This window comes from Electrona antarctica (assembly GCF_951216825.1).
Source record: "Electrona antarctica genome assembly, chromosome: 3".
Classification (NCBI taxonomy): Eukaryota; Metazoa; Chordata; class Actinopteri; order Myctophiformes; family Myctophidae; genus Electrona; species Electrona antarctica.
The window spans coordinates 36,065,324-36,089,162 of record NC_136808.1 but is presented as its reverse complement, the minus strand read 5'-3'; the positions used below and the strand labels follow the sequence as shown (position 1 = coordinate 36,089,162).

General features: G+C 41.0%; 1 protein-coding gene across 1 annotated transcript in view; it reads left to right on the top strand.

Moving 5' to 3' along the window:
- The window catches only part of slc12a4 (solute carrier family 12 member 4), a 50,607-nt gene extending 27,500 nt beyond the window's left edge, over positions 1-23,107 (top strand). Inside the window, exons 8-24 of the mRNA XM_079497319.1 lie at positions 520-734; positions 1,272-1,436; positions 2,029-2,127; positions 2,273-2,330; positions 3,059-3,233; positions 4,262-4,380; positions 5,351-5,449; positions 6,125-6,244; positions 6,535-6,639; positions 15,262-15,430; positions 15,971-16,166; positions 17,011-17,180; positions 17,675-17,806; positions 18,611-18,718; positions 20,871-21,058; positions 21,586-21,719; positions 22,232-23,107. Of these exons, the coding sequence (XP_079353445.1) occupies positions 520-734; positions 1,272-1,436; positions 2,029-2,127; positions 2,273-2,330; positions 3,059-3,233; positions 4,262-4,380; positions 5,351-5,449; positions 6,125-6,244; positions 6,535-6,639; positions 15,262-15,430; positions 15,971-16,166; positions 17,011-17,180; positions 17,675-17,806; positions 18,611-18,718; positions 20,871-21,058; positions 21,586-21,719; positions 22,232-22,323 (2,344 nt within the window). The 3' untranslated portion in view covers positions 22,324-23,107. The remainder of the gene's footprint in view (positions 1-519; positions 735-1,271; positions 1,437-2,028; positions 2,128-2,272; positions 2,331-3,058; positions 3,234-4,261; positions 4,381-5,350; positions 5,450-6,124; positions 6,245-6,534; positions 6,640-15,261; positions 15,431-15,970; positions 16,167-17,010; positions 17,181-17,674; positions 17,807-18,610; positions 18,719-20,870; positions 21,059-21,585; positions 21,720-22,231) is intronic.
- The last annotated feature ends 732 nt before the right edge of the window (positions 23,108-23,839 follow it).

Genomic DNA, 23,839 nt, shown 5'->3' with positions numbered 1-23,839 from the left:
GAACGCAGTGTGAAATTTACGTGAAATCTTTCACAGACTTTCCTACTAGGCTGAGGAATATATCCCAACCTTTTCACATTGGCCTGTTATAGCGCCACCAACAGGTGGATTTTTGCAAAACACATTTTTGGAACAAAATGCCTCAAATCATCCAATTGCCATCCAAAGCGTAAGAAGAAATGGCACCCTTTTCATATTGGCCTATTATAGCGCCACCAGGAGGCCACAACCTAACCTGACCTGGCCTGGTGGAGACCTGTGCCCTGAGGGGCACTTTATTTAGTTCCACATTGGAGCCATGTTGTTCCTATGTGGCTCCCAAGATCCATGATTTGATTTCTGATGAGAGTAAAACATAAAATAAAAAAGCATGGTTTCCATCTGTCATCGGTGTATGAATGTGTGTGTGAATGTAAAGCGCCTTGGATAAAGGCACTAAATAAATGCACACCATCATGTTATTCTTCGAATGACATTTAGACAGCATTTAGATTGACCGAACCCTGTCTCCTCGTTCAGGGTCTGCATGCTGGGCAACAGGACGCTAGTGAGGAGTCTCTTTGACGTGTGTGCCAAGACAGTGGTGGTGGGGAACGACACGGAGCCCAGCCAGCTGTGGAAGAAGTTCTGCTCCCCGGGGAACATAAGCAGCTCTCAGTGTGACGAATACTTCATCCAGAACAACGTGACGGAGATTCAGGGCATCCCCGGGCTGGCCAGTGGGATTATCAGAGGTACATTTTACCACTTAAACCCCATATGGTGGACTGGTAGTGCCTCAGGGCTCTATACTAGTGTATTTTCAGTTTTCTGTTATTGTGGGGAAGCCTTCCCCACAATAAAGATGTTGGGGTTTAAAAATAGCAGATATACGAGCATTTAGAACACACTTATCCATAGTCACTTATGTCAGAGTAAGCAGAGTATCCATGAACCATAGTGAACTAGTTAATAGTCACGTGACTAGTCGCTATTCATCATCGTACAACCAAGTATACAGGATTTAAGTTCAGCTCAGCTGTCAGTTATGTCTTGCATGTGACTTTTACTCTTGCTCTGTCCTGTTTGTCTATTTACTGTATACAGCATGACTTATTATTAAAAACAAAGAATCACGCTTCCTCCCAGTCTGTTCATTAATTTATTCATCATGAATGCATTCATTCCTGTTGCATATTTGAAATACATTCTCCAAGGATTCTATTTGCTGTAAATTGTTACTCCTCCGCATTCATTTCCAACACCTTTTCATTTCATGTGGCCGTGTGAAGACAACATGTGGGGAGACTACCTGCAGAAGGGGGAGATCCTGGAGAAGGCTGGCCTGGCGTCCGCGGACGTCCACGGAGCCATGGAGAGCTTCGGCATGTACGTCTCAGCAGACATCGCCACATCCTTCACCCTCCTGGTGGGCATCTTCTTCCCCTCTGCTACAGGTGGGCAGCGTTAAGGCTTGAATTCCCTTTTTCGAATATGTTTACATAAATATGTGCCTGATTTGATTGATTTGATGTATTTATATTCAGATAGATTATTTTGATTTAAGTACTTTGATTGATTGATTGATTGATTGATTGTTTAATGTAATACTTTATTAGACGTAAATTAAATCAGCAATATTCAGTATATTGTGTATATATACTGCAGCGATGTATTTCTAATTAGATGGCACTGTAGAGGTACATTTAAGATGCAGGTGTGTGTGTGTGTGGCTGGCTGGCCTGGGCCCACTGTGTGTGTGTGTGTGTGTGTGTGTGTGTGTGTGTGTGTGTGTGTGTGTGTGTGTGTGTGTGTGTGTGTGTGTGTGTGTGTGTGTGTGTGTGTGTGTGTGTGTGTGTGTGTGTGTGTGTGTGTGTGTGTGTGTGTGTGTGTGTGTGTGTGTGTGTGTGTGTGTGTGTGTGTGTGTGTGTGTGTGTGTGTGTGTGCATACACAGATGCGTGAGCGCGTGCAACCCCCCCACGCTCACACATCTGTCCATGCACAGTATGAACATCATCTCAGGCACAATCGTTATGTTCTCCACACAGGCATCATGGCAGGTTCCAACAGATCGGGTGATCTGCGAGACGCTCAGAAGTCTATCCCCGTGGGGACCATCCTGGCCATCACCACAACGTCCCTTGTTTGTATCCTTTCTTTAAGGACTGTATATGTTTGATACTGTAACAATCAAAAGCATGAAGCTACGTGCTGTAGCCTCTGCCAGATAATTATATACGTATCCCTTCATCAAAGCAGACATGACACGGCTCCTTAACACCTGGCCTTCAGATTTCAGCTCTGTGGTTCTGTTCGGGGCCTGTATTGAAGGAGTGGTGCTGAGAGACAAGTAAGCAAAATCCCCTGCAAGAGGAGCAGCGTAACGTTGGAAACCTTGTATATCCAAAACATTCCTTTCATTTATTTTTGGTTGTTATGTTTCACGTTAAGAACCTTTTAAAAAGTAGTATAAATAGATGATCTACAAGCTTAATGTGACGCGTTGTCGAGCTTGTAGATCTGCTATTTTGTAGAGCTTGTAGAAGTAGGGCTTTCATTTGCAGGTGGAAAAACTTTAGAAAAGTTTAAATAGGAGGTTTCTACTCAATTGCAGCTTTCTGCTCAATTGCATCGATAAGCAAGTTAACAACTGATATAACCTGATATATTATATTTAAGAAATATACCAAAAAAAGTCATTACGTTTTAATGCTGCCAAGTGCCAATGCAGCATGCTCATTCAGACATGTCTAAACTGTCTATTTCACTGGATAATACGTTTTATTATTATTAATAATTACTTTTTACAATTAACCTTTTCATTCTGATTCTGATTATCTTGTTTTTTTTGCATGTTCTTAACCACTTTTAATCTGGTGTACCTATTTTGGGCATGTCAAAAAACAATTTAAAATGCAAATAAATGTCAAACGAATGCACAGATGCACAGACAGACAGACAGACAGACAGACAGACAGACGGTCGGGGGGGTCGGTCGGCCGGTTGGTCGGTCGGTCAGTCAAATGAGTCTGACCAGACAGTGGTAGAACATGTTGTCTGGTGGTGTGTGACCTGCAGGTTCGGCGATGCGGTCAGTAAAAACCTGGTGGTGGGAACTCTTTCCTGGCCCTCCCCGTGGGTCATCGTCATTGGCTCCTTCTTCTCCACCGTGGGGGCGGGCCTACAGTCCCTGACCGGGGCTCCGCGGCTCCTCCAGGCCATCGCTAAGGACAACATCATCCCCTTCCTCCGGGTAAGGACAACACTGCTGTCAGTCATATAGCACGCACCCCCATCCCCCATTTTCACATTATGTGAGACTTATTGTTTAGGCATGCGTTATTTAACCCATTAAGACCTGAGGCTGAGGGGTGCCCACTGCCCTAACAGTCCAGGCGCATACCACATTTGGGGCTCCATTTTCGTCACCGCTAAACCCCTTATCCCTAAACTTCTTTGCCTTTTTTTACTATTTTGAAAAACATTTTTCAATAGTTCAACTAGCCAATCTACATTGACACGTTGTGAGCTTGTAGACTGGCCATTTTAACTATTCAAAAATGTTTAGCAAAATAGTAAAAAAAGGCAAAGAAGTTTAGGCATAAGGGGTTTAGCGGTGACGAAAATGGAGCCCATAAGCTCTAACGCAGCCTGACGAATCCCCATCCTGATGATCTTTGCTGCGTGTGACTTGGCTGTACAGTGTATATTAAAAATCACACCTGTGTGAAATGAGTGGTGCAACTCCGTGTGGGGGTTCCCGGGGGGGCTATTTTCAAACATAGCAGATGTACACACTTGTAGATCTGCTATTTTTGAATAGCCAACACTAAAATGTCCTATACATAACTATGTACAGTAAATGTAGTACCTGGGATTCAAACCCAGATCCCCCCATTTGGGGAGAGGATACATTGCTTTTGAGCTTCATTCAATACCACTCGTCAACCAGTAGAGGTCCTACCCTACAACAAGATATATATATAATCAATAGAAGGGCAGGCAGGTCAACTAAAACCACTGCAGTTGTGTTAGTTATATTGTATTAACATACTGGAAAAGTGAAGGGATGTTCAACGTGACCATGCTGTTTTATCAGTTCCTTAGCATCTACTAGTTTGAATATTCAAAGTCATTGACTAGTTGTTATGAACTTTTATGTTTTGTTCTTTGTTCTATTCATGTTTTCTGCATCTGCATATGATGCTAATTTGAAGAGGATTTGCATCCCCTTGCCAACGCTATCCCCTTAGTGCTGTGTTTATTGTTGTATTTGTCTAGGTGTTTGGTCACGGTAAGGCCAACGGAGAACCCACATGGGCTCTGCTGTTGACTGGCCTCATAGCCGAGCTGGGGATCCTCATAGCCTCACTGGACATGGTGGCACCCATCCTCTCTATGTAGGTACATACACAGTACAGCACGCACACACGCACTGTACTGTACATTCTGTACAACAGGGGTTCACAAACAGGTGACCAATACATTGTTATGGGTCACATTGAAAAATATATAAAAGATGTAAAATAATCTACAACAAACAAATGTAAGAAATTTCTAAAATAACGTAAAAATAATAATTAAGTATTTTCACTACTTTGACCCGGGGGGCATCAAATTTCTCTTTTGGGTCACAGGCTAAAAGGTTTGGGAACCACTGCTTTGGATTATATGACATCCACACATTATTATAGTCTCCATCCACATCCACTACATCCACAATAACAAAAAACTGAAATCCACGCAATATAGTCTACTGTCCACCATACAACTGTCATTACAAGAATTTCATTTTTCTCCAACAAGTTTTCAAGACTAGCGCAAGCAGCAGATCTACAAGGTCGCAACGTGTCACATAGCGCCGCATTGTAAGCTTGTAGATTGGCTATTTTCACTCTGAATACAGGTGTGCTTTAAGATGTTGACTGCCCCATTGGCATGCCCCAGTTAAAGTTTGTATTTATTTAACAGGGACAATACAAAAAACAATGTATCAAGTTGTAAAAACATGAACCCGTTGCGTTGTACATAAGGGTTTATAGCCAACTTGCCAAGGCTAATTTGCAACCCCAGTCCCTGGTTAGGACATTTTTTTAAAATCCCATAGACTTGTCTGCCATATGACGTAATCTTCAAAAGCCATGTATTGGAGGGGCTAGCGGCCCTCAAAAACCCACGATGGGAGATGCAATCTGCTGTGCGGATTTTATTGTCGTGTCATGTTACATGTTTGATCCAGCAGGATGTGCGTGCCTTTTGTCACTTTGTGACACCCTTTTCACTGTTGACAGTATGTGTCATTGACACACACGCACGCACGCACGCACGCACGCACACACATCACAACTATGTTTTGTGTGTATTCTGCAGGTTCTTCTTGATGTGCTATCTGTTTGTGAACCTGGCATGTGCAGTGCAGACCCTGCTGCGCACACCCAACTGGAGGCCCAGGTTCAGATACTACCACTGGTGAGCAGGATATGAAGAGAAGTGATGGATGGTGGACTATATCATATGTTTGTGTTTTATAGGGTGAAATGTCCGGAATGACAAAAGTAAAAACATGGCTGTCGTTATCATGAATACTTGTTGCTGTCCGGAAGAATCCACCATTTTTTATGTTTGATTTATTTTTCAATAATAAAATATTGAACCAATGGATTAGTATTAAAAAGTGCTTCGGCAAAAAACCTCCTAACTCCATTGGATCCTCAAACTATCTGCCAAACCAGCTATTATTATTATTATTATTATTATTATTATTATATATTTTTTTAAATATAAATCAGTGCTATTGAACACCCTTTATGTCTGTGTGTTTTAATCTTCTAAGTCCACTTGTCCACTGTCATTTCCTGAAAAATTAACATTTTGGAGTTAGCTGGTTTCTGTAGATACGTATACTACTACTTGTGTCAGAACAAGCATGGATCCATATTTCTAGGTCATACCTTCGCGCCCCTTTTCTAAAAGATAACAATAACTCGGCCAGCCTCGGTTCCTCCGACAGGACATTTTAAAGTCATGGGGGCTATAGTCCAGACATCTTTAGCTTCAGGCTGTGGAACTGTCAGAAAGGTTTTTGTTGCCCGAGGAGCATATAACCTGACACTGACAGCTGTGTTTTGTCTCTCGTTCCCACAGGGCCTTGTCTTTCCTGGGCATGAGCATGTGCCTGGCTCTGATGTTCATCTCCTCCTGGTACTATGCCATAGTGGCCATGTGCATCGCTGGCATGATCTACAAGTACATTGAATACCAGGGGTATGTCTGGCCCCGTCGTCCATCCTGGTGCAGCGGGTCCACTGCAACACTTTTCACTTATTAAGATGTATCATTCTACGATGTAATCTGGGAGGACAATGGTGAAGTGGTATTTGAATATATTCACACCTCTCCACTTTCTCTCATCCCCCCCCCCCCCTCTCTCCCTCCCTCTCCCCCTTCCTCTCTCCCTCCATCCCTCCCTCCCTCTCTCTCTCCCCCCCCCCCCCCCCTCTCTCCCTCCCTCTCCCCCTTCCTCTCTCCCTCCATCCCTCCCTCCCTCCATCCAGAGCAGAAAAGGAGTGGGGAGACGGGATACGAGGTTTGTCCCTGAGTGGTGCCCGTTATGCCCTGCTAAGACTTGAGGTTGGACCACCACACACTAAGAACTGGAGGTACAGATACAGTGCATCACCAGTATAATATCATCAATCCTACATGTATATTACCAACCCGGTCGCAGCACAATTTACGGTACACCTAATAAGGCCTCATAAGGCGTAATTAGAAATAATGTGTTTGTTATTAGACAGAAGTTATACCCTAATATCCCTACATTATAGTCTTATATTATACATTATAGTCTAAGAAATCGCATACGACCTAACAAAGCCTAATATTATGTCACGTTATTTCCGTTTACTAACAGGGACATTATATCTAATTTAACAGCTTTTGTACTGTAAATTGAACACGACCCCAACTGGTCGATAGATACGTTCATTTTCCCATGAGGGAAATCCAGTCATGTTTCATGAGGTCAGAACTTACTACACTTAGTTAGTCTTCATTTAATATTATTAAATGCTATTTCTACTTCCTTGCGCATGTGGTGTTATATGAAATAACATGTTATCTAGCCTACTGTAAGACTTGTTAGAACTAATGTGTTCTTTATAAAGCCTAGTTAATTTTACTTCAAGTTAAGGTACGTCTAATTCAAAATAATATGCTGTAATTATAGGGATGAATTGCGCAGAAGTGTAGGCCTACAGCAGCTATATTTCGGCTCAACCTTAAACGTATTTGTACCTAGGCTTCATTAAGATTAATGTGCTTTTATTAGGGACAAATTTGGTCAGAAGTGTACCGCAAACTGAACAGCAGCTCTTTCGGTCCCTACTTCAGATTAGACATATATAGCCTACATTTAGGCTTCGTCACAATTCATATCATCATATTAGGGACAAATTTGGTCAGAAGTGTACTAGTGCGGCGGATAACCAAACCAATTGTGCATTTTATGACTAAAGCATGAAACTTTCAGAATATCATCTACACACCCCAAGGTTTGATTTCAGACGTGGAACCACTTTCTGACTGACCTCTGGTGACCTTGAGAGGTCATTGACCTCAGAATTGCATTTTTGCACGTTTTGCTCCATTATTTTCCACTATAATAATTATTTTTGTTTGTTAAATGGAAGTTTTGTTCTAATGAATGACAACTTAAACCCCAATAGTCTACAGAAATGGTGAATCATGTCAACTTTTATGATATAAATGTTATGACATTGTTATAACATTAAAAACATCTAGGAGAGAGAGAGAGAGAGAGAGAGTGCGGCGGTTAAGCTCATATATGGAAGGTATTGTGCATGTTATGACTAAAGCATGACACTTTCTACAGTGTTTCTATATACCATGAAGTTTGTTTTTAGACATGGAAACACTTCTGAATTTACATCTGGAACTTGTCAGAGGCTGTACACATTTCGGGCTGTCAAACCATGTTGTAAACCGCCATAGGGCCCATGTTAAACCCATAAATGTTGTTTCCTTTTATGATTAAAATGTCATCTATAGGCTAGCAGATGATTGTTTGCAAAAAGTTATATGTTGGACAATTTGAGTAATTAGCATAATGAGCAAATTAACTGGAAATGGCTATCATTTTGCATCCATTTAACTTTGAAAGATGACTTAAGAGTCAAAGTCTATGTTTGTGATATCCAGAAATTCATCTGTTATTATGGTGAAGTCATACACCCTTTCTTCATTAGCATAATTGGCATAAATTATGTAAAACATAGGTACAAATTAGGAATTAGCTATACAGTGTTATTGCTTTTAGTCAACATATCAAGGTTGTTTTAGAGTCTACATCTATATTATGTTACATAAATTAATCTCTTGCCATAACTAAATTATGAAATTGTTCCTCATTTGCATAATTTGCATAAAGTATATAATAATTCGTCTTTCGGCCTATTTTATGACATGTCTAATCCAGTGGAGTGACGGGGCAGCAGTGGCTCATGAGGTAGATGATCGGACGTCTTGGAATCTGAAAGCAAGGCATGATGCACACTCTGATGTCATGCATGTCTGTGATAAAAGCAGGCATCGAGTGTTGTGTTGATGCTTGTGCTCCTCCTTCCTGTTAGGATGTCCTTACTCTCCTACCCCGTGAGAAAGTACCATGCCTATAGTCTCTCAATACAGTTCCTGTTGGAACTTCTACAACCCATTCACAAGAAGGATGGCCATAGCTGAATGAGCCACCTGGGAAACAGAAGGTCCCAGGTTCAATTCCAGGCCCCGGCAATGTGTCGAGGTATACATAAGCAAGACCCTTAATCCCCAACTACCCCCTGACCTCAAAGGTCTGATGGCCTTGAACAGCAAAAACCTAATTGAAGCAGAAAACAGAATTTTCCAATATGATTAATATAAGGTCTAATACACAAAGATAAAGACAAAGAAGAAGGAAAGCTGAAGGAAATGAGGAGAGAGATGATGAAGATAGTGGTAAAAGACCATTGAGTGTGAGGTTGTGGTTCTAAGTGAACTCACTAGTGCTCATTATGGTACAATTTTTGTCCACTCAGTCTGTGTCTCAGAGTAGGGCTGTGGACAGTTCAGAGACTTGCCTACCGGTGACATTGTCGGTAGGCAGGTTTGTTCATTTCGAACATTTAAATGTTTTAATTTGATTTTGTATTAATGTGAGAACAATGACTTCTATAATAGCTAACTTTCCAAAAATATAAAGTCTTCAGTTTATATTAGCTTGGATTCTCCATCGATGTCACTGGTAGCAAGTGTTATGACAGAAATGGTACCATATTATCTCCCAACATCTCCTTAAATTCCTGCCACCTGGTAGGAGGTTTATGAGTATCCAACAGTTACTTCCCCCAAAACATATGAACCCTGAACGCTCGCCATATACTGCCCCCAAAACCAAAGTCATGAGATGAATAGGGCTTACAGTAGCATTGGCAGCCATTTTCGGGTTCCATCGTTCCAGACCCCATTGTTTTTTTCCCATAGAGATTTCTATGAATATTTATATCAAAAATGAATAAGCCTATAGAATCAAGACATCCAGGACCCTACTGAATCATGACGATAAAACATTTGATTCTGGGATTTCTTTTTAAATATGTAATTATATAATATACTATTAGCCTTTATAATAGCATTTGTTTTGAGGTTTTTTCATTTGTTTTTCACAGAATTTATGGTCATTAATTACCAGGATCCTGGATGGCTTGATTACATAGGCTTAGAATGATTTATATATATATTGTTTGGAAATGTGAAAAATGAATGGGGTCTGGATGGATGGAACCAGAAAATTAATGGAGTCTGGATTACAATTTACAATTTAGGCATTTAGCAGACGCTCTTAATCCACAGCGATGGAACCAGAAAATGACCACCACTGCTATGCCCTATAGCACCATTGAATATACTGTAACGATATTCATTGGATATAAAAACCAAACAAACTCATCAATCAAGTGTTTCTGTATTTTCTTCTTCCATAACTTCATTAAAAACCAATACAATAATGTTAAAATAACGACAACTATCTCTTCTGTGGTTCTTGTCATTTTTTACTCTTCGCTGCCAAAAACTCCTGTGCAGCTTTCTTGGCTTTGACCATCTCCACCAATTCCTTATAGCTCTTCATACAGTCCTTTTTGTAGCTGTGTGAAGAGCTGCATCTTTATTTTATTGGGCAAGCACTGTCGTAAAATGCACAATACCTTCCATATGAGCTTAACGGCTCTCCTAGATGTTATTACAATGTCATAGCATTTATATCATAAAAGTTTACATGATTCACCATCTCTGTAGACTATTGGGGTTTAAGTTGTCATTCATTAGAACAAAATTTCCATTTAACAAACATAAATAATTATTATAGTGGAAAATAATGGAGCAAAACGTGCAAAAATGCAATTCTGAGGTCAATGACCCCTCAAGGTCACCAGAGGTCAGTCAGAAAGTGGTTCCACGTCTGAAATCAAACCTTGGGGTGTGTAGATGATATTCTGAAAGTTTCATGCTTTAGTCATAAAATGCACAATACCTTCCATATATGAGCTTAACCGCCGCACTATACCGCAAACTGAACAGCAGCTATTTCGGGTCCTACTTCAGATTAGACATTCCTAGGCTTCATTACAATTAATATGCTCTTATTAGTACATAACTGTTTCAACCATTGAAAGCATAATGCATGCTACAACTAGCCGATCATATTAGACTAATTTCTGACAAAAGTAGGCCTACTTTCGAGGAACTTACCTCCAGAAACGTTATACACTGACACCACGGCGCGTAATCAGCGCCTCAAACTGTGACTCCGCCCACCCCCTGGGGAAGTTGTGATTTGTGCTCGTTCACTGCAATGCAATTTGCGGCATTTTCAAAACAATATTAAGCAGAGTAGCGATTATCAAACGTATTTGCAATGCCATACGTTGAAATACGAGGCACGCTACCTCCGCAAGTTAGATAGCATCGGCATAGATGTCCGTATGTGAAACACTTTAATTGCCCGGAACTATTTAATCCATTACATTCATGCGCCCAGTCGATTTATAAACACGGACGCCTTTTCCGGACGGACCGGCCGGAAGTTCATGATGTTGTGTAGCAGCTAACAATAGCCACACCACTCTAGAATCGAGCGACAACAACGGGAGACAAGAATAAATCTATCGAGACGAGCGACTGGACCGCGGAGCGCCGTCTAACACAGGATTTATTTTCAGAAAAAGACGGGATGATTTAGATCGCGAGTTATGAACGTTTTAAGATTTTCTTTTTCATCAGCTAAACAGGGGAGGGAGTTTTTGGATGACGTCTCACTCTTGCGCGTCACCGAGGAGAGCCCAGCAGGCGCGCCTGGGCTATACAGCCAGGCGATCCGTTCTCGTATCAATAAACTTCGTCTTTTGGACAATACTTCGTCCTGGGCGACGGGCGTTACTAATAGAAAGGACAAAGAACTTCGTCCTGGGCGTTCGGAGTGTTAAGGATTGGACCAAGTTGCATTGGCAGCCATAGAAAATTCTTACCCCAGGCTAAAACCGGATGTGACGTTTTTGGGCGTTCCTGTCTAGCTTGGTGTCAGTGTATTGAAACCTATTGGACATGTCTCGACACCAAAACACCCCCTAGTGGCTGGTTGCGGTATAGATCACAATTAGATGGTCTTTTTTTTTAGTGGTGCAACCACTCCATGTGACTACCTATGTGACTATGTGACTATGAGTACCAGTAGGGGCAAAAGTGGCGCTGTTGTGCCAGAAACAGAGAGATAGATATAGTGCTGCACTCTTGCCTGCTAATGAGAGACAGAGAGAGAGAGGGGGGGGGGGGGGGGGAGTTGTTTTATTGAAAACTTACAGTTTTGTAAAAATAAAGCACATGGCAGTACAAAACATGCAAGCTACAATTGCCATTTCACAGTATAAACACATTGACACACTTCAAAGTAAAAATGTAACACTTAGCGGCTACGGCGTGCGGTTAGGGTTAGTTTGTAGACAAACTGGGAAGCCAAAGAAGAGAGGGATGGGGCATTTTGCCAAAAGAGGTATGCAAACAGTAACTAAACAGGGAGTAACAGCTTATCCTTTCGCAAGCAATCTATTTTAGCCGGCAGACTGTCGATGTATGATTGTATCATTTTTGAATATTCGATAAGCGGCGTCTTAGATTCCCGTCCGTGCCATGGCGTGAAGACAAGCATGTCCTGGCTGGTTCTAATGTCTAAGGAAGACCACAGAACACTTCAGCATTGACAAAACTACCATCTCAAACACTGCAGCAGTCGCAGAGCTATCAATAGCTGCCCCAGATATAACCCCACCACCACGGGAATCTAAGACGCCGCTTAATCGAATATTCAAAAATGATACGATCATACATCAACAGTCTGCCTGATGTTAAGGCTAAAATAGGTTGTTTGCGAAAGGATAAGCTGTTACTCCCTGTTTAGTTACTATTTGCATACCTCTTTTGGCAAAATGCCCCATCCCTCTCTTCTTTGGCTTCCCAGTTTGTCTACAAACTAACCCTAACCGCACGCCGTAGCCGCTACCCCGTGTCATGGGAACAGTGGCATTCCGACACACTGCCATTCCAACTACGTGGCTACGGGGTAGTATTGAGCACGTCGGGATGGCAGTGCCTCTCAACCGTGACTTGTAACAGTGATTTGTTGTTTTAGACTATTTCAAACCTAATTTCTTTATAACCATTCCATGGCGTGAAGACGAGCATGTCCTGGCTGGTTCACTGGGTTATGACACCACCAGGTTATTTGTCACTAGTCTCGCTATCAGAAGAACTTGTGCTACTTGGATTTTTTACAAATCACGGTTAGCTGCTATATTAGTCCTGTCAGTCCTCTGAGTGAAACGTTTTTGAAACTTGTCTTTCATATTCTACTTTTATAGAAGTGTTACATTTTTACTTTGAAGTGTGTCAATGTGTTTATACTGTGAAATGGCAATTGTAGCTTGCATGTTTTGTACTGCCATGTGCTTTATTTTTAACTTTGTGTAATCTAGAGAATTGCATGTCTAAATGCTACTGTAACTTTGTCTTACAAATCTGTACGTTTTTCCAAAAAAAAAAGACCATCTAATTGTGATCTATACCGCAACCAGCCACTAGGGGGTGTTTTGGTGTTCACTTATGGTAGTATCCCATCTCTCCAGACAGAATGAGGTTTGCAGTCATGTCCAATAGGTTTCAATAACTTTTCTGGGGGTAAGTTCCTCGAAAGTAGGCCTACTTTTGTCAGAAATTAGTCTAATATGATCGGCTAGTTGTAGCATGCATTATGCTTTCAATGGTTGAAACAGTTATGTACTAATAAGAGCATATTAATTGTAATGAAGCCTAGGAATGTCTAATCTGAAGTAGGACCCGAAATAGCTGCTGTTCAGTTTGCGGTACACTTCTGACCAAATTTGTCCCTAATATGATCATATGAATTGTGACGAAGCCTAAATGTAGGCTATAGGAATATGTCTAATCTGAAGTAGGTACCGAAAGAGCTGCTGTTCAGTTTGCGGTACACTTCTGACCAAATTTGTCCCTAATAAAAGCACATTAATCTTAATGAAGCCTAAAGGTACAAATACGTTTAAGGTTGAGCCGAAATATAGCTGCTGTAGGCCTACACTTCTGCACAAATTTGTCCCTATAATTACAGCATATTAGTTCTAATTAGACGTAACGTAACTTGAAGTAAAATGAACAAGGCTTAATAGAGAACATAACAGTGTAGTAAGTTCTGCGCAAATATAACTTCTGTCTAATAACAAACACATTATTTCTAATTACGCCTTATGAGGCCTTATTAGGCTTAATTAGGTGTACCGTAAATTGTGCTGCGACCATGAACCCTTTGTTCACTTTTGTTGTGTGATAAGGGCCTGAAATAAACTAGGAACTGGAGTTTAGAAAGGCCTCAGTCACATTGTGCATGTCACTTTGTGTACCCGTTTGATCTTGCTAGTTGCAATGGGACAATCCCAGGTCACAGACGTTACAAAGAAACCAATAAAGTATGCAAGTGATGCATTGAACATGCAGTCCACATTGATTGTATGAGCTGTAGTCCTCATATACTGTATCTGCATTGACGTCAACTGACAAAATGCTTTCTCTGCAGGGCTTGCAAGCACAGATGTGCAAAGAGCAGAGCTATACATCAGATAAGAAACACTAAGGGAACCACTAATGTCAACTCCCAAAACAATCCACATCACATCACATCACATTTACAGAAATCTCGGTTTCCTGTTTTTAAAGACTTGTTGGCCAACGTTGTTACAGAAGGTCAGTGGCAGAACTGTTTCCGTGGCGTCATCAGTGAACGCACGGTCATGCAAGGATCAAATCCTACTTGCACTTCAAACAACAATCCATTTTGATAATCCTCTTATATTTTTGTGATCTTTATATCCATACTCTGGAGCCATGATTATATACACTTGTTTGTGCTCTCATACTGGAGTGGAATAATGTGAAGTTGGAAAACGTGGTAAAAAAATAAAATGTTAAATATATCATTGTTTAAGCCATCATAATCAAAATGCAGCAGCGTTACACTCTAATGCTTATAATTGCAATCTAAGACATATTATTACGTGATAAAAATATATGCAAGTTATCAGGTTAGTGCACCATAGCAGTAGATATCACAGTGAAAATAAAAATTATTTGACATACTTGCAATAAGTAAGCAGGGAGGATTTTGGGCTAGTATTGATTGATTGATTATTTTATTAGACAATAACAAATGCAAAACAGTACATGGTACAGTCAAAGCATATTGATCCAAAAGGATAGCACCGAAACAAGACCTTGCGGTCTTGTTTCCATTCGGGTCCCATGCATTCATTCATGGGACCTGTTCAAACAGACAGCCAAAATCAGATTTCTAGTCTGAACTGCCAAAAAACACATGGAAACATTACACATGATACATCCGATTTGAAGGTGTTTCAAAATTCACTTTTCACAAGATGTGCTTCAGTCTGGACACTATTTGATTCATACTTCTTCATACAATGTTGTCCCTTGCTGAAAATATCCCTCTATAAACTCACGTGTCACATAGCGACGTGTCTCAGAGTATAAGTCAACCGTCACTCAGTATGTGAGTGTACAGTATTCCATTGTGAGCCATTAGTTTCCACCAGTACAGATCACAGAAGTGGGTTGACCGGCTGTCTGTCTCCTCATGTCTGTTCCAGACCTCAGCTGCTGGTGCTGCTGAAGTTGGATGAGGATCTCCATGTTAAATACCCCCGGCTGCTCACCTTCGCCTCGCAGCTGAAGGCAGGGAAGGGTCTCACCATCGTGGGCTCCGTCATCCAGGGAAACTTTCTGGACAGCTATGGGGAGACACAAGCTGCCGAACAGGTCACTAGATAATAATTTATTGTAGAACTGTGCTATACACTGTGTGTGTGTGTGTATATATATATATATATAATATATAATTATAATTTATTATACATTATTGATTTTATCATCCCGTTATTTGAAAAGTAAAAGCAGAATGAAGTGAAACTGTTGTGCATTACTTCCTCTCCCTGTAATTTTCCCAAGGATTAATAATTAGTTGTCATTTGGATAATTCACATTGCCTGTCAGCAGAATATAGTCATCATGTGTAGTGCAATCATACAGTAGGACAATCATCGTCTGTCCTGATTGTCGACCTGTGTGTGTGCGGGACCCTTATTTTGATTTTATTACCACGGTTCCCCTTTTAAACATTTGCACCATTGTCCTACGCACCAACCTGTCACCAACCTTTGAGCGGTGCATCGGCCTTCTTCTTTAACATTCATAGGAAATAAACACGCGTCTAACCTTCCAACGTTTGCACTAAATCACAATTCCATTTCTAATATTTTCCACATTTTGCTTGCCATTCCTGCTCGCTCTGGCTACCAGGCCATAAAGAACATGATGGAGATCGAGCGGGTCAAGGGCTTCTGCCAGGTGGTGGTGGCCTCTAAAGTGCGGGATGGTGTGACCCACCTCATCCAGTCCTGTGGCCTGGGGGGCATGAAGCACAACACGGTGGTGATGGGCTGGCCGTACGGCTGGAGGCAGAGCGAGGACCCTCGTGCCTGGAAGACGTTTATCAGTAAGACATTCATCATGCTGCTCTCCATTGCATATTTGGGGCGGCGGTGGCTCAGGAGGTAGAGTGGCCGCTTGGGAACCGGAAGGTTCCCAGTTCGATCCCAGCCTCCCCTTCCAGAGTTACTGTAAGTGTCGAAGTGTCCTTGATCACGCTGAACCCCTAAGCAGGTTGGTGCCTTGCATGGTTTCCTCTGCCATCGGTGTATGAATGTGTGTATGAATAGGTGAATGTAAAGAGCCTTGGATAAAGGCACTATATAAATGCACCATTTATATTGTTGCCGTTTGGCAACCTTGTATCCCCATTACATATTATATATTTTTTCAGAAATGTATCTACTGTACCATAGTATTTTATACTTTGTCGTATGATAGTGACACATTGTGAGGATGTAGATCTGCAATTTTATTAAAAAAAAGAAAAAGAAAAAAAAAAGAGTCTGACATGCCAAAAATAGGGACCCCAGGTTGAAAGTCTGTCTGTGGGATTCGTAGATAATGACTTTGGACATACAAGGTTTTTGCCCAACGATATAGTGGGGGAAGACACGGTTCCTTGGTTTTATAATACCCCTATTGTACTGAATATAAGACTACCTGTAAGTTGTTTTTCCAATGGAACTATCCTAAAAAATGCGGTCGTATTATAATCGGGGACTAGATTATTTTCCACAAATGAGTCTTGAAAAATGGGGGTCATCTTATAATCAGAGTCGTCTTATATTCGGAACAATACGGTACTAAAAGCAAAGGTAAAATGTGTGTCCAATGAGTACATGGCTGTACAGTACAGACACAAAGGTGACTGTCACTTCCTCCCTGTGTGTGCGTCCCCTCCCTCCCAGACACGGTGCGATGCACCACAGCCGCCCACCTGGCTCTCATGGTACCCAAGAACGTGTCCTTCTACCCCAGCAACCACGAGCGCTTCATAGACGGCAACATCGATGTGTGGTGGATCGTTCACGACGGAGGCATGCTGATGCTGCTGCCCTTCCTGCTCAAACAACACAAAGTAAGAGGAGGTTCTTAAACTGCTGAAGATTATTTTGTCTTATTTGTCTTTCCTCACAAGTTTTTTCTGCAATGATAAGCATTAACAAAGAATACAAATATAAAGGAAGCAAAGAAGAATAGCAGCAATAGCTATTCTATTTCTAGTTTATGTGTTGGTCCTTCAGTAGCACACATTGAGGTTAAAAAAAAGTGCCAGTGTGTCAATGCGTGCTTGGACCAACGTATGAACTTCTGACATTTGACAAACTTGTCGTACAATTACTGCTATTCATCTTCCCTTATCTTTTCACTTTGTCACTGTTGTTATTGCTGCAAAATTGTGTGAGGAAACAAAACAAGACAATGTTTACACTACAGACAGCTTATCGAGAGCGCCAAACTGACTTTTCAATGTGAATCATCATATATTTTGTATCTGAAGAATACACAACATAACAACATGGAAGTGTTCATTTATCATCATTGACACTTTGGTTTGGGATTGGTTTTCAGGTTTGGAGGAAATGTAAGATGCGTATCTTCACCGTGGCCCAGATGGATGACAACAGCATCCAGATGAAGAAGGATCTGGCCACCTTCCTCTACCAGCTCAGAATCGAAGCTGAGGTAGAGGTGGTGGAGATGGTGAGAACCGTCCGTTAAAGTACCAAAATGAAAGTACTTGTGCAGAAAGTCATGCGACATGTTTTGAGCTTGTAGAGTACATAGGGATTAATGCATGTTTTGTAAAACGGTAATGATAGAAATCCACAAAGTAACTAGTAACAAACAATGTTTTCAAATAATTGTAGTGGAGTACAATATTTGCCTCTGAGATGTAGTGGAGTAAAAGTAATTAAAAATACTCCAATAAAGTAAAATAAATCCTCAAATTTGTACTTAAAGTATTTCAGTACATCTACTTAGTTACTTTCCACCACTGAATGCTACCAAAACCTAAATATGAGACTCACAGTATTTGTATGCTGTACACAGGAATTTGTCTTCATTAACAGGTGCATAATCCACACTCGTGTCACAATTGTCACTCACTAGAGCAGTGCAATAACACATCTCTATGTTAATAACTCAATACAACATTGCAATTATTGTCCTTGACAAAGCGCAAAAGGTGTTTTGCGTAACTTGCTTGCTTGCATTAAATACACTAAGAAAGTATTTACCTTTGCATGTAAGTGCATTTGTGAATCAGTTTTTGGTGTCACAGTAGTGACATTTTTCTTTTTCTTTTTTTGTATTGGAGGGGCTAGCGCCTCTCAAAACAAAAAAAGTCGAAATATGGATACCGTATAAAAGGTTTCTGCCCGACAGCCAGGATATGCTAAAAGTATTTTAGAGCCAGGCTTAAAATGACCAAATATCAAGTACTTTGCAGAAAGAGTTGCTCCTCAAACATTGAACACATGGCTTCTTGTGGACTCTTCCCAGCATGACAGTGACATCTCGGCTTACACCTACGAGAGGACCCTGATGATGGAGCAGCGCTCCCAGATGCTCAGACAGATGAGGCTGTCCAGTGCAGAACGAGACAGAGAGGTGACTCATTCATATTGCAGATCGACTTCTGGGCTAAATGTGATCGACTCCCACAGTGAAATAAATTGGTCTCAAATAGGGATGTCCCGATCACGTTCTTTTTGCTCCCGATCCGATTCCGATCATTTGATTTTGAGACCGATACCGATCTTTCCCGATCCGATCTTTATATTTTTATATAACACTTATGCCATATCACAATAGCAAATATCCTAATGTATGTCACTCGTACATTATAGTCATTGTAGTCTGTTGTGTTGCCTTTCAATTATTAAAAGGCAAAATGTGACTATAGGGCTTGAAAACGTGTACGTCACCAAGAGGAGGGCGGTGTCTGAAAAGCTAGGGACGGCCCTCTCGTGGGCATTAAATTCTAGCCCACATCACTCAGAATAGAGTGACGGTGGTATGTTTTTGTAAATATTCAAGCTCGTTCTTGGCGACAACATAGTGAACCAACACCAGGATGGATAGAAAGAACGTCGGGCCCAAATACATTACAAGGACAAGGGAAATGTTGTGAACAAACACGGCTGTGCTTAGATACTTTGTTGAACGTTATGTCTCTGCGCCCGTGCGCCGTACAGCCGAGATCCAAGCCATTCTACGTATTTTTGTAAACTCGTCAATGTGGGTTCCTTGATGCTGTCTCCATGCTGGAAAGCTGAAAATCTAATTCTGTTTTCTGGCTCATTCCCTCGACGTGACCTGCTGTGGCACTTATTTACTGAGCAAGTCTGCACCATTGTGAGGTCAGTTTAAAAAAAGAACGTATACAAGCACACTGGATAGTCGCTCAATGTAAACAAACCAGACAAGCCAACAAGTATGGCGGCCGCTACCACGTGACACATATGTTGACGCCCCCTCCAGGAGATTTTGGTACACACTATACTTTTATTAGAATGACTGTCATTGTGTTTTATTTTTATTTCTATGAAAGCATGGAATCATAGAAAAATAATGATGTATTGGTGAATTAGAGTGAATACAGTTCTACAGCTTATAGAACTGAAGTCAAGTTAAAACTCTTAAAGAGTATCTCTCTCATTCAGAGAGAGTACTACAGACACCTATGCCATCATGCATAGCGGGGGTTGCATTTCCTTTGTTTTTGTCATAGGTGTCTTTCACGCCTCTGAGTGTGACTAGTCTTTGTTTGATGATCTCTGACTGGGACCAGAAGGAAAACAACTAGCATAAACACAACAGTTTTTACAAAATATCATTGCTTATACATCTTTCTTTGAGATTTACATTAGACAATTAAAAATCCGATCTTTTCTCCCTGATTCATGAGATCGGAGCCGATTTCCGATCACCCAATCCAATCGGGACAACCCTAGTCTCAAACCATTAAAACATTAACGTATTCTCTTGATGTTTACAGAACATTATAAGTGTATTTATAATAGTTAAGTTGTTATCCTATTAAGATCTAGCCTGGCATGGCCAGACTAATGTAACTATTAGTCTGGAATCTGTGTGGAACCTGCATTTACAAGGGGCGGTGATAAACCCACCCCATGTTTGCATAATAGGCCCTGATTGGTTCCCCACAACTTCGGGGGCAGCAAAATCCAATCACAACCGAGAGGGATCAGATTAATCAAAGCAAAGGGCTTCTTTTTTTGGTGCACTGGCAGATTCAACTGGTTTCCAGGCTAATTCCAGGCTAACCGGGAAAGCCTATACGTTCTTATACCTTTAAATCCGGGAAAGCATCTGTGTCATTTTAGATTTTCTGAAAACATGTTAGATTTCAGATTAAGGATAAAGCTGTGTGAACAAAATAAAGATGTTGAGATAATTGTATAGTGTGTATATACGCAAGGCAATTTTATTTGTATAGCACAAAACATCAAGCAAAGGAAACACAATAATACAATGATACAATGACAAGGATATGGGAATATGTCAGGAAAGCGGTGAAGAAAATAGGAGCCACGGTACGTAACTACCCCGACATTCATAGCTTCCCATCCAAACCTGCAGGCCTGCCTGTTGTCATTTGTCACAGCTCACAATGTGACAGCGGCCTGGATGGTTTTCTGGCCGTATGAGATATGCGCTCATTGTCCTGTTCCACGGCAGTTAGCATTGCATTCAAAGTCACTCTGGAGAAAAGAACAGTTTGCTGTGTTCCCTGCAGGCCCAGCTGGTGAAGGACAGGCACTCGTTGGTGCGTATGGGCAGTCTGTACTCTGATGAAGAGGAGGAGGTGGTGGAGCCTCCTCCGGAGAAGGTCCAGATGACCTGGACCAAGGAGAAGTGTGAGGCAGAGAGGAGAAACAAGGCCCACGCGCCAGAGAACTTCAGAGAACTCATCAGTCTCAAACCGTGAGTCTGTCTGGTTTGGTTTCCTCCTATGTATTCTTTTTAATCACTAGGTGATTTAATTGTATTTTATATGAAGTGATTTAAATTACTGGACTTTGAAGTAATCAGTTTGACAAGGAATTATTCTTCAAAGCTGCTGCTTGTAGATTGATTTCTTAGGTAAAAGTCAATAGAGTTATAATAGTAATAGGTGCTCCTGGATCAGACGGGATAAGAAATCAGATTAAAAAAAAGAAAATTACTCTCAGTCATAACTGCCAGGTGCATGCTTTCCCTTTTGAGGGAAAGCATGCACAACTGAACCCACTGGGAAGTTTTATCTCAGACTTTTTTTGCATCCTCCTCAAAATAGAATCACACGATTCAGGTTGAAAATCAGCAATTTGACCATTTATTTACTATAAATGCCTTGGCATCTTAACATCTCACAGGTTTTTATACTGTTGACTTCTGTCACTGAACATGCATCTTTCTTTCTTTCTTTCTTACTTTCTTTCTTTCTTTGTGCCCATCTGGCGGCCCGTCAGAGACCAGTCCAACGTGCGGCGGATGCACACAGCCGTGAAGCTGAATGAGGTGATAGTCAACAAGTCTCACGACGCCCGCTTAGTTCTGCTCAACATGCCCGGACCCCCACGGAACACAGACGGAGATGAAAACTGTATCCTTTGGCACATTTACAGGAAGTATAAACAAATGCACATGTTATTATTTTATGGGGCTTACAATTGAAAACTCTTCCAACCACACATTACACTGCTGATTTTATTAATGAGCAATCAAAGGGGGGGCAAAATGGAAGGCACTGTAAAACCCTTATATACGTCAGAGACTGTCAGAGATACACTAACATACTGCTGTAGGGCTGCAATGATGAATTGTTTTTTTAGCAGTCATTATAGGAAAATTAGGAGACCTCTCAATATTGTGCTGTTGTCGGCCCAGGCAGTCCGACTCCAAACACGTCCATTACATTGCAGGCACTTGCTCTAACAAAAGAATTTGGCATAGCGGGTGGTTTTAGAATCTGCTATGCCCTTTCCCAAATATGTGTGGGCAAGATAGCAATTTTAGGGATAATGCAACAACACTGCCACACCTCCAGGCGCTAATAATGGAGTCTGCATAATGTTGCCATTTTTCACTGTGGTTCTTCCATAACTTTTGGCTCAGATATGGAGTTCTTGGAGGTGTTGACCGAAGGACTGGAGAGAGTGCTGCTGGTCAGAGGGGGAGGCCGGGAGGTCATCACTATATACTCTTGACCAACTACAAGCCACTATAAGTGTGTCAACAATACTTGGCCTTGACTACACTCATTATGCCACTGGACAGAAAGGGGCAGTGTTCCAGACAGTTGTGGATTCGGGGCCAGGATTCTTACAAGTTTATTCCTTTTTTTTTGTAGCATACTGGTGAACAGTAGGGGACCTGACACACATTTGCCATTCTATACCTTTTTTCCCCCTGAAAAGATGACTTCAAAACCCATTCATTTCATTGTGTGAACCCGTCAAATAGAATTTCACTTGTCAGTATTTTCATTGTGGTTCGAAGAAAAGACCGTTATCTGTTATCTAGTCACGATGAGCAATCTTGGCTAGGGCACATGTATAGTTACTGCAATGGTTTTCAAGTGGTGCCAAATTTAGAACCTCAAACAGCTCTTGATAGCACGTTTGTATTTATTTTATTATTTATTTTTTCCCCCAATGAGAGAAGCTGGGTACACGGGGCTGTAGATAATGAACAAAAGGAATAAAATATGCTCTGCAGGTGGCACAAATTTCATAAAGGTCTGTAAATGTCGATGCCAGAAGTTATCAAGAGATTTTTTTTAAAGGTCAATAATTTATGGTTGTTTTGTATTGGGCAGAGTTTTATTGTCGATAGGAAAGAGATTTGTATACGAATATGTGAATTGTTACCTTTGTATAATAGCTATTTTTTGACCGTCTGGAGAAGTACAATCCAGGTCACCATAGAGTACAGTATAGGAAACTACTGTATGTTTTGTATGACTCAATAAAACACGGAAGGTTATCAACATCATCTGACTTTCATTTTTCCAAACAATCTTTTTTAATGAATGACCTGAAATCAGACAATGTAAATTATGTTATAAGTACATTTTATTTGGGTCAAATAAAGGATTAAAATGCAGTAGTTCAAAAATGCTGCATGTAATATTAAACTTCCCTCCCTCGAATATACCGTAGTAACCGTACCAGTATATTTAACCACTTTTTTTTAAACCATATTTTATACTAAGTCGTACAACGGTGTTGCATGAATAGCGACAATCGCAATGCGAGCTTGTAGATCTGCTATTTTTCGTGCTACATTTTCTACAGCAGTGCAATTGGACGTATACCTCAATACTAGTCTCTCACCATCATGCTGTGATAATGTTTTTGCCCCTGTAAAAACATGTTCTTTCATGCAAATACGTGCCACCAACATACAACTATGGTTTTACTGGGCAGCCCCTACAGTAGGTGAGTAATCTGAGTATGTATTATACTGTACCATCTGCATACAAAAACAGAGGGGTGCTTTAAATGGGCACATGGATGCTGTGAAAAATATGCTAAAAATGAACATTACAGACAACTTGAAAGAAAACCGCTGTCTCAGCAGGTATGCTGACACATTAATTTCGTGCATGGCCAATGGCACAGAATATTCAATACTTTAAAAAAAAATCTTAATTCAATATCTTTAGCTGTGATCAGCAAGCTGAAGAGGTTGTCCACTCACAGCCCTTGAGAACAAGAAACA